This window comes from Pelophylax lessonae (genome assembly GCF_965119305.1).
Source record: "Pelophylax lessonae genome assembly, chromosome: 3".
Classification (NCBI taxonomy): domain Eukaryota; kingdom Metazoa; phylum Chordata; class Amphibia; order Anura; family Ranidae; genus Pelophylax; species Pelophylax lessonae.
Window position 1 is genome coordinate 103,260,323 of NC_138770.1, and position 14,836 is coordinate 103,275,158.

At 41.2% G+C, this 14,836-nt stretch overlaps 1 protein-coding gene across 2 annotated transcripts; it reads left to right on the forward strand.

Annotated features, from left to right (window-relative positions):
• The first annotated feature begins 379 nt into the window (after positions 1 to 379).
• On the forward strand, positions 380 to 14,428 carry LOC309551391 (fucolectin-like). Of its 2 annotated transcripts, none has more exons than XM_082251965.1 (3): positions 380 to 482; positions 6,252 to 6,552; positions 14,149 to 14,428. In XM_082251965.1, the coding sequence occupies exons 1-3, from the start codon at positions 416 to 418 to the stop codon at positions 14,297 to 14,299; spliced, it is 519 nt and encodes a 172-aa protein (XP_082108091.1). In that variant the 5' UTR covers positions 380 to 415; the 3' UTR covers positions 14,300 to 14,428. The 2 variants fall into 2 exon arrangements, with proteins under 2 accessions (XP_082108091.1, XP_082108090.1); XM_082251964.1 differs by having other exon boundaries at positions 391 to 491.
• Positions 14,429 to 14,836: the final 408 nt, after the last annotated feature.

The following is a 14,836-nucleotide window of genomic DNA, read 5'->3' on the forward strand; positions in this document are numbered from 1 at the left end:
GGCATAACTACAGGGGACACATTTGCAACCTGGCCCCATGCTCCAGGGGGGCGGGGGCAGCATATAGAGGAACTAATTATTCCATTTACCTCCTCCAGCAACTAAATGCTCACTTGACTGGGATGCTGGTAACCTCATTGACCTAATATGCCCACATTTTTGGTTTTACATACGTTTTAATGACCTCCTAATTATATTTCTAAAATCAAAGTAAGTTTGCCTCCATCATTCCTATAATTTATATTAATTGCTTTTTAATGGTTAGTTTCATACACACAAGAGAATTCTAAAGTCAAACAGCAAAAACTGTCAAAATCAGTTTTATGTTATATCTACATTTTACTGTGACAAGATAACAGTTTATAATTTTTTTCTCTGTATTTCCCTTTAGGTGAATTTCTGTAGAACCTACTAAATGATGAGAATGATATTTCTACACGCTGCCACCATCTTGGCGATCATCTGTGGGGTTTCTGCTCAGTGTAAGAACTGTAGGTCCTGCCTACTTAGAACTTGGCTATATAAGGCCTCTTTCACACGGGCGCACTGCCTGACGGAGTCCGTTCTGCTCAGCGGGGGATCGATCCGTCGATCCCCGCTGAGCAGGCAGATGACAGCTCCGTCTCCGCTCTGTGTGCAGAGGCGGGGCTGTCAGATCCCCGCTGTCCTCTATGGGGAGATCGGATGAGAACGGACCGCCTGTCCGTTCTCATGCAATCCCATCCTCCAGATGGGATCGGATTTCATGGACCGGATCGAATTGGATAGCAGCAGGTGTCAGCGGAGATGTCTCCACTGACACCCACTGCCCCATAGGGATGCATGGAGCATCCGATCAGGTCCGCCTGAAAAACTGACAGGCGGATCAGATCAGCCATGTGAAAGGGGCCTTAGGCTGATATTAATATTGTAATAATGTATTCATCCTGTATAAAAAAAAAACATATAAATGATGAGATATAGGGGTAAATCCAGGGGTCAAGTCCTGAGAAAAAAAGTGTCCCATCCCCCACCTCAAAAATAAAAAAGTGTGTGTGTATGTGTATATATATATATATATATATATATATATATATATATATATATATACACCTTTTAGTGAGGGCCACTTTAGCGACATGGTAACCAGTCACAGGCCTGTATGTCTGTCTGGGACAATTTTGACATTTTTCACAAACACGTTAAGATCAGCGTTTTTGTTTTGTTTTTTGCTATAAAATTTCTTAGAACCCCCCATTATATATTTTCTGAAAACAGAGGCCCTGGAGAATACAATGGACATTGTTGCAATTTTTTATGTAACATGAAATTTGTGCAGCCATTTTTAAAACACATATTTTTAAGCTAAATATACACTTAAATGCAATTTAGTGCACACAAACACAATATAATACCCATTTTTTTCTAAAATATAAAAGATTGCATTGAGTAAATAGATATCAAACATACTGTATCATGGTTTAAAATTTCAAATGCCTGTGAGATGGCGATAAACAACAGTGCCTAAAATTGTCCATAGCCTTTCCAGGTTATCAGTGTACAGTTAAATGTAAGCTTCGGCGCTAGAATTATTGCTTTTTTTTAATGTTTTTTTTTTTCATTCAACTTTATTGCTATCACAAGGGATTAATAACATCCCTTGTGATACCTTTTGCAGTTACAGGTGCTCTTTATGGGGAGATCTGGGATCTATTACGCTCCTGATCCCTCCTCTGCCCTCCAAGGCAGCTGGGGAAACAAAGATCTGTTTGGTTGGCTGCTTTCCTGGCTGGGACCAAACAAGTAAATACAGACCTGAATCTGGAAGTGACAAAATCCTTGTAGCTTCCAGCTTTATTTGTCACAGAGGAGAGAAAGAAACATGTGTCCCTTCTCCTTTGTGCAATGCCAACCCAACCTGATGGAATGGGAGAGCCCAGGAAAACAGGTGCAGGTGGCGGCTGAACACAACCATGGAGATCATTTTTGCTACACAAAAAGCATCACGGCTACAGCATATAGTATCCATCCTCTGCTGTTTTGCAGTATAAGGGTGAATGTTTGGGGGTGGTAAAAAAAATATATTATTTTTTCCACACCCTAAACACAAGTGTAAGGGCCCATTCACATTAAGTGTAGGTTGTGTCTCCGGTGCAGAGCTGTATTTTACCAGCATGGGGATGCACAAAGTATTGTGGGCGTCCCCGTGCCAGCTTCCCATTCATTTCTATTTGGACCTGCACCCACACCTACCTGCATGTTAGAATAGGACACAGTGTTTGTACCCATGCAACTGCGTGTCCCAGTAGAAATGAATAGGACACTGGCAGGCGAATGCACACAACACTTTGTGCATCCCCATGCTGGTAAAAGATGGCCCTGCACAGGAGACACATATCTGCAGTGCCAAGTGTAAATGGGCCCTAAAGAAGGCCTAAGAATGCTTTTCACTGTCCTGTGATCATCATCATTATCATCATGATAATCACACAATACAGATGCTGTGGTTCAATGCACCTGCACTGTGTGATTAACATGATGATAATGATCAAATTTAGCTGCTGTATCAATCATGTGCAACAGAGGCATGGCATAGGTGAAGATGTTTTTTTTGTGACAATACCTTATTTAAGCAACATTCACGGCAGACTTGCTGGTCCCCACTTTCCTCACACTGTCCCACTTTCCTCATACTGCTTTGATGGCTTTTGGCTGCTGCTGATTTCCCCTCAGCCTGAGCCTGCCCTCTCCTCAGCACTTACTTGCTGAAGGAGACAGTCAGTGAAGAAGCTGCTGACAGCCGCTGCTCCCTGTGACAGATATCACTCCACCAGGACCGGAATTTTCTTTTCTTTTCCGGGGAATGGGGCACTGAATGGTGTTAATCTGCCTGACCACGGGACTTAGAAAAAAGCCTCCGGGGCCCCTCTGAGAGAACTGATGGGGCCCAGGATATATGGTCAGACCACATGGGAGCAGCGGGGATCTTGGGAAACAGACAGAAGCAAAAATAAAGTGCCTGCACTTTGGATGCTCTGTGAAACCTACAGCTGCCAGCCGGGCCCCGTACCGGAGGTAATGGGAACGGCATTCCTGCTGTGGAAAGAGCACAGGAACGTCATTCCCATGCGTTCCCGCAGGACTCGAGCCCTGGGTAAATCTCTAAAGCAGGGGGTTGATTTACTAAAGGCAAATACCCTGTTTACTTTGCACTTTGGAATTTTCCCTTAGCTTAGTGAATGTGAATAACCTTTACTTATCAAAAAATACCCAATTATGTGCAAGGAGACAAAAACAGCATTTTTGCTTGCATATTATTGGATGATGTTTTTTTTTTTTTATTTATAATAGTAATGGCAGCGATCAGTGACTTAAAGCGGGACTGTGTTAGAGTGGCGGACGATTCGACACTAACTGACACTGAGTGAGAACTGACTAACTGCCACTGACATCACCAGTGATGCAATGCACTATGCTAATGACACTGGGCAGGAAGGGGTTAACATCTAGGGCGATCAATGGGTTAACTGTGTGAATAGGGAGTGTTCTTGTTGTGTCCTGTGTGCTGTTTTACTAGAGGATGTGCCGGGTTTTTCCAGGGAGACAAAAAACTGGCACATTCCCTCTGTCAGGAGAGAGATCTGTGTTGTTTACATACGGAGATCTCCCTCCTGTCACTCACTGCGCCGATCAGCAGGCTTCTGGCCACGAATCACTGGCCGGGACCCAATGACAGCGCCCGCCCCCTACTCAGAAAAGGAGAATAACGTACTGTATATATTCATGCATTAATGCTATAGTGCACAGTCGGCAATTGGTTAAACTATGGGTGTGGACGCAAATTGGGTCACACATGTTGGGGATGGGTCAACATCTGACTTTATGTCTAAGCATGAAATCAGCTAATCATTGGGAGTATTAGCACACTGACTGTGACAGCACAGATATGTAGGGGAGAGCGTGTGCTAGTCAGCAGGCAAGGCCCTGTGAAGTGAGACCAGACGATAGTTGTAAATATCTACTACTAAAAAGAAAACACATCAAAATCTCCATTGTGATAAAAGCTATTAAAGGATAAGTTAACTTTTTGTAACATGTTACATGTTACACCCATATTCAGAGTATGTTACAGATATACCAGCCTCCACACCCCCTAATCCCCTATTTTGGGGGTCTTCTCCCCCTGTTCGCTGTCACAATTTTTTAAAAGAACGCTCCGTCCACTCAGCCGCGTCAGTTATTCACAGTGTTCTGTGAATGTGAAATTTACAAGTACTGACTGCCTTTGCAGCTGTCTGCTTGTAGTTCTCAATGAACTATTAGGGCACTGTTAAGCGCTCTAGTAGTTCATTGAGTCTTCCTGTCAGAATGTAATAGTCTGTTCGTATGGGATGTATGGGGAGACAGCTACACAGACAGTCTACAGGACCGTGGTGTTACACCCAAAATCTGCTGATCGTGGGTGCAATGCTTTACAGGCTCCTAACAAAAAAATAATAAATTCATATTTTTTACCTGCAAAAAAATGTGCATTTATTGTTTTTTATGTAAAGGTGTAAAGGGTAACTCCACTTTTGTGTGGGGAAAAATGGCAAATAAAGAAAAAATAATATAGCGTATACAATTGCGACACAAGTCATATTGCAATTTAATATTATTATGTAGCACCCTACAGGTAGGTGCTAGGTAAAATATAGTGGGCTTTGTCTGCCTAACAGCAGAGCCATGTTTTCTTTTGTGCAGGTAGGTTGTTATGGCTACCAAGTGTGTCTGCTGAGAGGGGAGTCTCCTCACTGGCCCTGTGAGAGGCTTCTCATTGGGCAGTGAAGGAAACCCAATCAGAGATACATTCAGGCTTGTAACTACCCCAGAAGGCAGATTCGGCCGCAAGAGGATTCTGGGAGTGAGTATAAGTCTGAGGGGAGTGCATGACTCAGCGTCTTTTGCGGGAAGCAGAGTCCCAGGAGGTAGAGGATGGCTGTCTCTCCTCCTGTCAGAGGAAGGTGGATGTCTCTGGGTGCTGCCTGAGAATCCACAGAGTGCTGAGTTGAGCTGAGGGGATCCGGTGTTCCGAGAACCAGCGGAGAGAGAGGGGTCCAGTCCCAGGAAAGCCTACACAGGTCGTGAGTACTGAGGATTGCCCCTGGGGGTCTGCCAGAGTCAGAGGGGACCACTCCGGAGAAGGTTCTGGGATCCAAGTGTCAGCTAGCTGTAAAGGGGGTGCCTGGTCAGAGGAACCCTGAAGTATTAGAGGGGGTACCCAGGTAGAAGACCCTGAAGTGTAAAGGGGGCATCTGCAGTTTGGGCCCTGAAGAGCTAGGGAATAGTGTGAAGTGTGCCAGTTGAGAGTTGCAGCAGTACAGGAATTTACAAGGAGCTACCTCAGCCAGTGCAGTGCTGGAGGAAGCCATTCAGTAACTTTGAGCTAAAGCAGTGTTACAAGTCAAGCAGTTCTACAGTCCTGGATCTTCTGGGCTAAAATCGAGTATCCAGCACAGTTTTCAGTGATACACAGTGTTCAAGCGTCAGGAAGCGTTAGCTAGCATTGTCTGGCATCAAGACAGCGCTAACAGGCATTTTTGCCAGGAAAGTTCCACAATTGTAATTAGTTAAGCCTAAAGGAGTATCCCACTCATTCCCTTCTCCCATCCCCTTAAATACAATAAAACAACATAACAAAGATGCCGGAGTTGTCAATGTCTCAGTTCTCGCCCCCAGGGTTGCAGCTCACATGGGCTGGAGACGTAACCGGTAACAATGGCAGACCTACATGAGGCTCAATGCCTGGAAAACCTGCTACAATTAAAATTACCATTCCTTTTCAATCTGCAGCCGCTGTAATTTTCTGACCACACCCCCTAATTATCATTTCAAGCTTGTGTGATTGGCTCACAAATTTTCCCAGAAGTCTGCACTAAGATACAAGTCAGATTTCAGGCATCCCCTGCAACAAAAATGTCATTTTGGGTGAGATACTCCCAACAGGAACACGTCTAAAGGGATGCAGGCCCAGCAGATTTCCACATTAGTGCTCTGCAGCTGCACAGCTGATTGATAATTATGAAACCACTCCCATTAGACCCACTCTGCTCAGGGGCACAGAGGAACAAACAGTGATTTCTTCAGAATAACAAAAGGTAGGAATCTGCAACAAAGGTTGATATAATACTTGCAATGTACAGAGATCACCCATGCTATGTCTCATGTATCTCCTTTCTCTTACTATTTGTACATTGAGTAATATGGAGCTCTACTCTTCCATTGTCTAACAGATCGGAATGTTGCCCTTCATGGTCGAGCAACTCAGTCCACAATTATAAACTCAGTATGGTATGGCTTTTATTCAGCAGCAATAAATGCCATAGATGGGAACAAGGACCCTAACTTTTACCACGGTTCCTGCTCACATACACACTATGAGCGATCTCCCTGGTGGAGGGTGGACCTGCTGAAATCTTACAAAATTGCTTATATCACCATCACTAACAGAGGAGACTGCTGTAGTCATAGACTGAACGGTGCTGAAGTTCTCGTTGGAAACTCTCTGAGCGACAATGGAAACAATAATCCCAGGTAAGGAATCTAATTTGCACATATTTTTAACCACTTCAGCTCACTCTGCAATATACTCCTTAAAGACCAGAGCCGTTTTTAAATTTCTGCTATGGGCCTGTTTTTTTCAGTAATAACTTTTAATTTTTTAAAGAAAAAAAATATATAAAAATTATATTTTCCTAGGACAAAATTAAATTTTATTTTTTATGCAATCGATTGACAAATACCATAATGAAACGAAACAAATTTTTTTATACTTTGACAATCATTACATTGAAATTGTGTTACAGTAGATAAAAAGTACAGCTTTTATTCAATAATTTGTGCTGCTTAAAATGACCCTAAAATTATGCTTCTGATCCAAAACACACCAGAGATATTTACAAATGGGGAAAAAAATGTTTTTTTCTATTTTACATTTTTTTCAATACTGCACAAAAAAATGTTGAGGAACAAAACAAACAAAAATAAAACAATTCACATATTAATAGTTAGAAAAATAGAAAAAAATAATAGCTAGGAGAGAAACAGTCAGTTAAGGATGATCAGGGTTTTTATTTATTTAATACAAGCATTTATAAAGCACCAATAATTTGCACAGGACTTCACATATTGCACATTCACATCAGCCACTGCCCTCAAAAAGCTTTTAAATCCAAGGACCCCAATCTCACATGCATACATAAACACAAAAAGGACAATTTGGACAGGAGCCATTAATCCTACCCACATATCTTTGGAGGGTGGGAGCAACCAAAAAGCACAGAGAGAACATGAAAAAAACATACAGGTAGTGTCCAGATTGAGATTAAAACAGAGGTCAACAGTTCCGCAAGGCAGGAGGGCCAACCGGTAGGGATGAGCTTTTAACGTACGTGCGTTTAGTTCACAAACAGCTTGTGAATTAACAAGTTCTGATTGTTAATCTGAATCTCTTTGAAGTTGATTGGAGCTAAATCTTTAACCACTTTAGCTCCGGAGGATTTGGCTGCTTAATGACCAGGCCACTTTTTTCAACATGGCACTGCGCAACTTTAACTGACAATTTGCGCGGTCATGCAATGATGTACCCAAACAAAATTTACATCCTTTTTTCCCCACAAACAGAGATTTCTTTTGGTGGTAGTTGGTCACCTCTACGCTTTTTATTTTTTGCGATATTAATTTAAAAAAAGCCAACATTTTGCAAAAAATTGACATTTTCTACTTTGACGGTTAAAAAAAATCCAATATATTCAATTTTTGTCATATATTTAGGCCAAAATGTATTTAGCTACATGTCATGGACAAAAGACTTCTCAATGAGTCTGTTTTTACTCCCTTCCTGACAAGGTCATATTTTGCGATTCAGCACTGCGTTACTTTAACGGACAATTGCGCGGTTGTGCGACGCTGTACCCAAATGAAATTTATGTCCTTTTTCCCCCCAGAAATAGAGCTTTCTTTTGGTGGTATTTGACCACCTGTGTGATTTTTAATTTTTGAAAAAGAGAGCGAATTCTGCTATATAACATTCCCAAAAAAAATTTACAAATCAAAAGTTTTTAACATTTTAGGTCAATTTGTTTTCTGCTACATATTTTTGGTAAAAAAAAATCGCAATAAGCGTATTTTGGTTGGTTTGCGCAAAAGTTACTAACTACGGGAAAGATTTGTCATTTTTATTGTTTTTTTTTAAATAGTAATGACGGCGATCTGCGATTTTTTGCGGGACTTCGACATTGCGACGGACAGATTGGACCCCTAACTGACATTTTTGACACTTTTGGGACCAGTGACATTACTACAGTAATCAGTGCTAAAAATATACTACAGCAATCAGTGCTAAAAATATGCACTGTTACTGTAATAATGACACTGGCAGGAAAGGGGTTAACACTGTTGGTGATCAAGGAGTTAAATGTGTGCCTCATGTTTACTGACGTGTGTGGGGGGAGGGGGTTCTGTGACAGACAGAGATCACAGGTTCAGCTATGCTGAATCCTGTGATCTGTCCCTGTCTGTCACAGAGAAGATCCGCCTGCTTTGTTTACACAAGTTGGCGGATTTTCTCACTCTTTCCCCGACGATCGGAGAAGAGAGACGGTGATCGCCATCTCTCCTCCTCCGGCCCGACTCCCGTTGTGTCTAACCACAGCCGGAGCGAGCCTCCGGCGGCGCGTGCGCCACCGAGACAGGCAGGAATCCAGCAACGTAGGTCTACGACGCTGGACCCAGGGCTGCCACTGTGCCACAGTAGCAGCAACGTGAGCTGTCCGGAAGTGGTTAAAATCCCTTCTGAGTATTTTCAAGGCTAATAGGCAAGGAATTGTCAAACAAATGGCATAGGGTAGACTGGCCTCTGCCAGAGAGGGACATGTACAAATGCAAATTTAAAAAAAAATATATATCATTTTGTGGGGAAAAGGGATTTTAATATTTTTTAAAATGGAACATTAGAAATGCCAAATTCTTGAGAAAAAAACATGCTTGAGGAATGCTTTAAACCTGCCTCTGAAATGGCACATGTGTTTGATGTATACAATGTATAGTGAAATGGACATTTTCAACCAAAAAAATTATGTTTTAAATGTTGGTAAATGACATTTACCTGCCATCTTGGTTTTCTTTGTAAAAATGGCTTTGAGATCACCCCCCCCCCCATCACACACCCCCCCCCCCAACATATATACCAAACCCTTAAAGGTCTGTTATGTATTTTGGAAGAATCTTTGGAAGCAGTGGCGTACCTAGAGCATTTGGCAATTTGGCACCCGGGGCGGATCCTATATCTGGCACCCCCCCCCCCAAACTTTAAAGAGTAAAAGAAACTATAAAAAATGTTAATGTTTTCAAGAATATTTACATATTTATTGCATACATTTCACAGCTCCCCCCTAATCACAGTGCCCCCTTTTACACTCTCTGCCTCCCCTGCACAGTCCTACCTTCGGTATAAACAGATAGCTAATACTATTAGAAATGTGTTTAGGTTTGAGTAAGAGATTGGAGACACACTACAGGAGATGGTCAGAGACTGCAGACATGATGCAGGAGATAGTCAGAGACTGAGGACATGATACAAGAGATGGTCAAAGACTGTAGACATGATACAAGAAATAATCAGAGACCACAGACATGATACAAGAGATAAGAGACCGGGGACATGATACAGTAGATGGTCAGAGTCTGCGAACATGAAACAAGAGATGGTAGGAGACTGTGGACATGATACAAGAGATGATCAGAGACCGGGTACATGATACAAGAGATGGTCAGAGACTGGGGACATGATACAGTAGATGGTCAGACACTGCGGACATGATACAAGAGATGGTCAAAGACTGTGGACGTGATACATGAGATGGTCAGAGACTGTGGACATGATACAAGAGATGGTCAGAGACTGCAGATATGATACAAGAGATGATCAGAGACCGGGTACATGATACAAGAGATGGTCAGAGACTGGGGACATGATACAGTAGATGGTCAGACACTGCGGACATGATACAAGAGATGGTCAAAGACTGTGGACGTGATACAAGAGATGATCAGAGACTGCAGACATGATACAAGAGATGGTTAGTGACTAAAGAGCATTAGGGGGGACCGGAGAGAATTAAGGGGGGGTTTGGAAAGCATTGCAGGGGGGTTGGAAAGCACGGGGGGCAGAGAGCACTGGGGGGGCAGGGAGCACTGGGGAGGGGCTGGCAGGGAAAACCAGGGGGACAGAGAGCAAGGGGGGGAACTGGAGAACACTGGGGGAGCCAGAGAGCATGGGGGGAGCTGAAAAGCACTGTGAGGAGCTGAAGAGCACTGGGGGGGGGGCTAAAGAGCACTGCAGCAAAAGAAGTTGGATAGGAGGAGCAGTGGGGCAACTGCATATAGAGGAATCGATCTTTCCATATTCCTCCTGCAGCCTCTGAATGCCTGCAGGAGGGAGAGGAGGAGAATCAGGCATCCAGCAGCTGCAGGAGGAATATGGAAAGATCAATTCCTCTATATGCTGCCCCCCCCCCACTCCTCCTATCCAGGCACACACGAGGCTGCTCAGAAACTCACCTTCTTTCCGCCGCCCCCGCGAGCAGCGCAGACTGAAGGGGCTGCTACTGCACCCCCCGCCCCCGGTTGGTACGCCACTGTTTGGCAGTGACCGATGCCATTTCTTTTTTTTTTTTTAAAGACACAGGCAGGGAAATGTAAGTTACCATCCAAATTTTTTTCTTTCTAAACTGTTCCTTTTGTTGTAATACATACCATATCAAGAATTACATAACATAAAAAAAAACAATTCATGCCTGCATCCTTTTCCTTGATGTAGGCTTGTGTTGGACTTTAAGGAGGAACCCCAAGTTAAAAACAGAACAGTGTGCGGACCTCCACAAAATTGATAATCGACAAATCCTTTGCATTTTGATGGGTACCCCGCCCAAAACCAAAATGATATGGGCTCCCAAAATCAATATTCAAACCTTACCTGAGTGTGCAGCTGGACAGGGAAGGGGAGAAGATCGTGCCCCCCCCCCCCCCAAACCATACCTGAATCCTTATTCTTGATAAGGGCATGTTATAGCTTTTAATGTTTTTTTAATATTAAAAAAAAAAAAAGAAAAGTTGTGGGGACCTCTCAAAACTTATACCAGACCGTATGCATCTGGTTTGGATTTTGAGGAGGTATCCCGCACAAAAAACAAGAAAAATTATGTGAGCTCCCCCAAAAATTCTTCAACATGGGGAGGGTACCTTTGCAAGGTTGACCCCCATGCAAAACATACACCTTAACCCTTTGTTGATATTTTGATGAGAACAAGGGCTTATTCCCCACAGCCCTGGATCAGTAGTTGTAGGGGGTCTGCGAGCAAGTGGGCTTTCAGGATCTTGAAGCCTACTTTGAAAAAAGGGGACCCAGATTTTGGCCCCCATACTTATTCCCCCCCCCCCCAAAAAAAGTTAACAGTAAAGAAAAAAAACACACACAAGAACAATCCAAAAAAGTCCCACAATGAATATCCATTGTTAATCACTTTATTCATTTTTGCAGATCCTTGATAACCAAAATAAGCAACTCCCAAATGGAAAAAAAATTCTGGGCTGACAGCTGTTTTGAAAGAAAGGGGCAGGGGTGGGAACAGATGTCATTGGCTAAATATGGCTATAGCCAAATTTGATTGGTGTCTTTGACCAAATATGACTATGGCCACTGACCAAATATGGTGAAAACTTGAGAAAGGCAACCTGCAACCCGCCGAAATGTCTATATATATTTAACACATTTTTTATGGGGACAGTGCTTACTGCTGTAATAACTGCTGTGAGTCCAGGCTGCATGAAAATACCCCCCCAGGGGGGGGTGTCCAGGACAGCCTGAACTCAGAGAAAGTGAGACAAATTATGTTGGCTATCATTTACCCTGGTGAATATCTATTGACAAAAAAGAAGTACTGTGGAGAGTAGCACCAGATTGGAGATGTGCTTTGCAGGAAAAGCTGCTTGGTATTGTCAGAAATGAATAAGAAATTAATAATATCTCGCTGGGCCGCCTCCATTATGTCAGAAATTAATAATATCTCGCTGGGCCTCCTCCATTATGTCAGAATGTTTATACTGCTCTGAATATAACAGTGTCTATTTATGTCAATAAGCAAATATCTGTGCTAAAGGAGAATCTCCACTTATTTCTACAAATCAATATGTAGCAAATTCTTTTTATTGATTAATTTCTTTTTAAAAGCATATACCAATCTTAGTGAAAACAGTCTACAGTATGGAATATATAAACTATTTATTCACGAGACATGTAATCACGATAAATGATCAAACTTGAGATGACACACAAAGAGAACTTTACATAAAATATGAACTTCAAACAATAAATGCAATGTGATGTGTAGCTCAATAATGAAAGTAAAAATAAAGCAAGATTACGTTTTCTCCAGGTATAGTATAAACCATAAATTAATGTTCTATATAATCAGACCACAATTGTCTGTGCAATGTGCAGCCTGATAGTCACTGATGAAGCGAGAATAGGCTATGCAAAACATGAGACTAATACGCCAATATGCGCTAAATCTGATATTAATAAAAATGTTTAAAAAGCAAAAATCATCTCTTAGGGAAAAATATACATATGGTTTATACGGCTGGGATTGTACTCTCGTTACCCTTTAGCATGAAATGTAAAACATTTAAGGAAGTACGTAAACAATATTGAATTATAATCAAATAAACAGCAAGGCATATTTACCATATTTAAAATGGTTGCTAGCTTAAAAATGGTTGTTACCAGAGTCCTTAAGATGGCTGCATTTCCAAGATGGTGGCCAGGTAGGGAGGAGCTTCATTTGGCATCCCTCAAAGGTTCAGATACATGATGAAGCAAAATGGAGTCTGTATAGATGAGTCTATGCATAGCTGTAGTAGCGTGTGTATTGTATGTGTGATGTACGTTGGCCAAATGTCATGTGATGTGTGTGCCTCTCTCATCTGGGGTTGCCTTTTTATATGGTATAGAACAAAGGACTATTAAAATTACCATAAGTTAAACCCAGAAGGAGTGACATTATCCCCATTGGTTGGGACATCTTATCCATTAACTGGTGATGTCATTGGTCAACACCTCTAACCAGTATATTAAAATTAAATGATGATATCTCCATATTTAAGAGTATCATAAAACAACATAATAATTTATCCATGCTCTCATCTATTACATGTCCATTTAATATCCACCAGGTATCTGAATAAAGATTAAATCTGGTAATACCATTATAATATTTAATATATCTTATTTAATATATATATTGGATTTTACTTTTTAACCTAAGACTTGTAGCAGTCAGTGACCAGAGATGGCAATATTGCATTGCTCTTAGGTTCAGTATGACAGCATTATTTGCCTACAAATAAACTTTGAACCTTATATTGACAAAGAGCTTACAAATCTCAGACTTTCTAGAGTCTAGCAAGGTCAAACAAAATTTTATGATGCTTTCTACAACTTACAATTTACAAATGTTTACTGAAGCCTCTCTTGATATACAAAGATGAGTCATCAATATCAGTATAACTTTCTTTAGCCAGGATGAAACAATTATAATATATAACGGTTTTCTACATATCTATGTATGTTAGTTATATATATATTTCATTGTTAATATTATGTTACATATAAGATTATAACTTATCTGTAAATCTTATTTTTAAATGGGTTTAAAATACAGAAAATACTGACTAATGTTTTATGACTACCACACAGACAAGATTATCCTGGTATAGCGTCAGCTAGACTTTATCCTAAAGAAAGTCAACAGACTATTTATTTATTACCTTAGGTCAACACAGCATGTTTGGGGTAAACCTGTTTAAGAATTTCCTGAACAGGCACTTTTAAAGGAGATTTAACCTTTCAGTAACCTAACAAAAAAATGGATGTCATTGCTTCATATTTCTATACAGAACAAAATATAACATTTCATTTATATTTGTAAATTTAACCTCCCCAAATAAGCCTGACAGTATTTTATCAGTATTACTTTGCATTTTTTTAAAATATAAAAATAAATACAATATTGTACATATATTAATAGTGGTATTACTGTTATTATTGGTATTAATAATTTCACTTCTCAGGTGTGGGTTGATTACTTCTATCCCAGCTGGAGCAACACAGCGCTACTACTGTCATGGCATGGTTGGCAGATACGTCAATGTAGTTTTACGTGGAAAATCTGAATTTCTTCAATTATGTGAAGTTCAAGTCTGGACCACCGACAAGCATTGAAAGGCCCACTTAAAATGAATAACAGATGAAAACATAAAAAAAAGGTGAAATGCATTGCCATATGTGTCAGTAATCTGAATAGAAAAAGAGAATAGTCAGATATTACATAATAAACAATATTCAGCATTATTTGTGTGTTTGGTAAAATGCGTTTTCTGAATTCACTGTGTTCCAGTATACAGAGAAAGCATGTGTGCTGGATTTAAATGCAAGGGATGTATTAAAATGGATTTAATGACGGAGCGTCAGACGTATATGGATCTAAGCTGAAGAAGTAATATTTAAAATAATGGTGGGATGGGAGCTATTGTTCCAGATCCTGACCTCTTTGCTCTCATTACTAATGACCAGAGAGAGAGGTAGCAGAGGAAGCAAATGTGGGGATAACAAAGAGAGGGTATCGGAACAGAGTCGTAACTAGAACCTTCAGGGCCCCGGTGCAAGAAATCATGAAGGGCCCCCTGGACCCCTGCTGGGGCCCTTCCCTTCAAGCCTGGGGCTCTTCCCACTGATCCTGGGGCCCTTTACTCTCGTTGC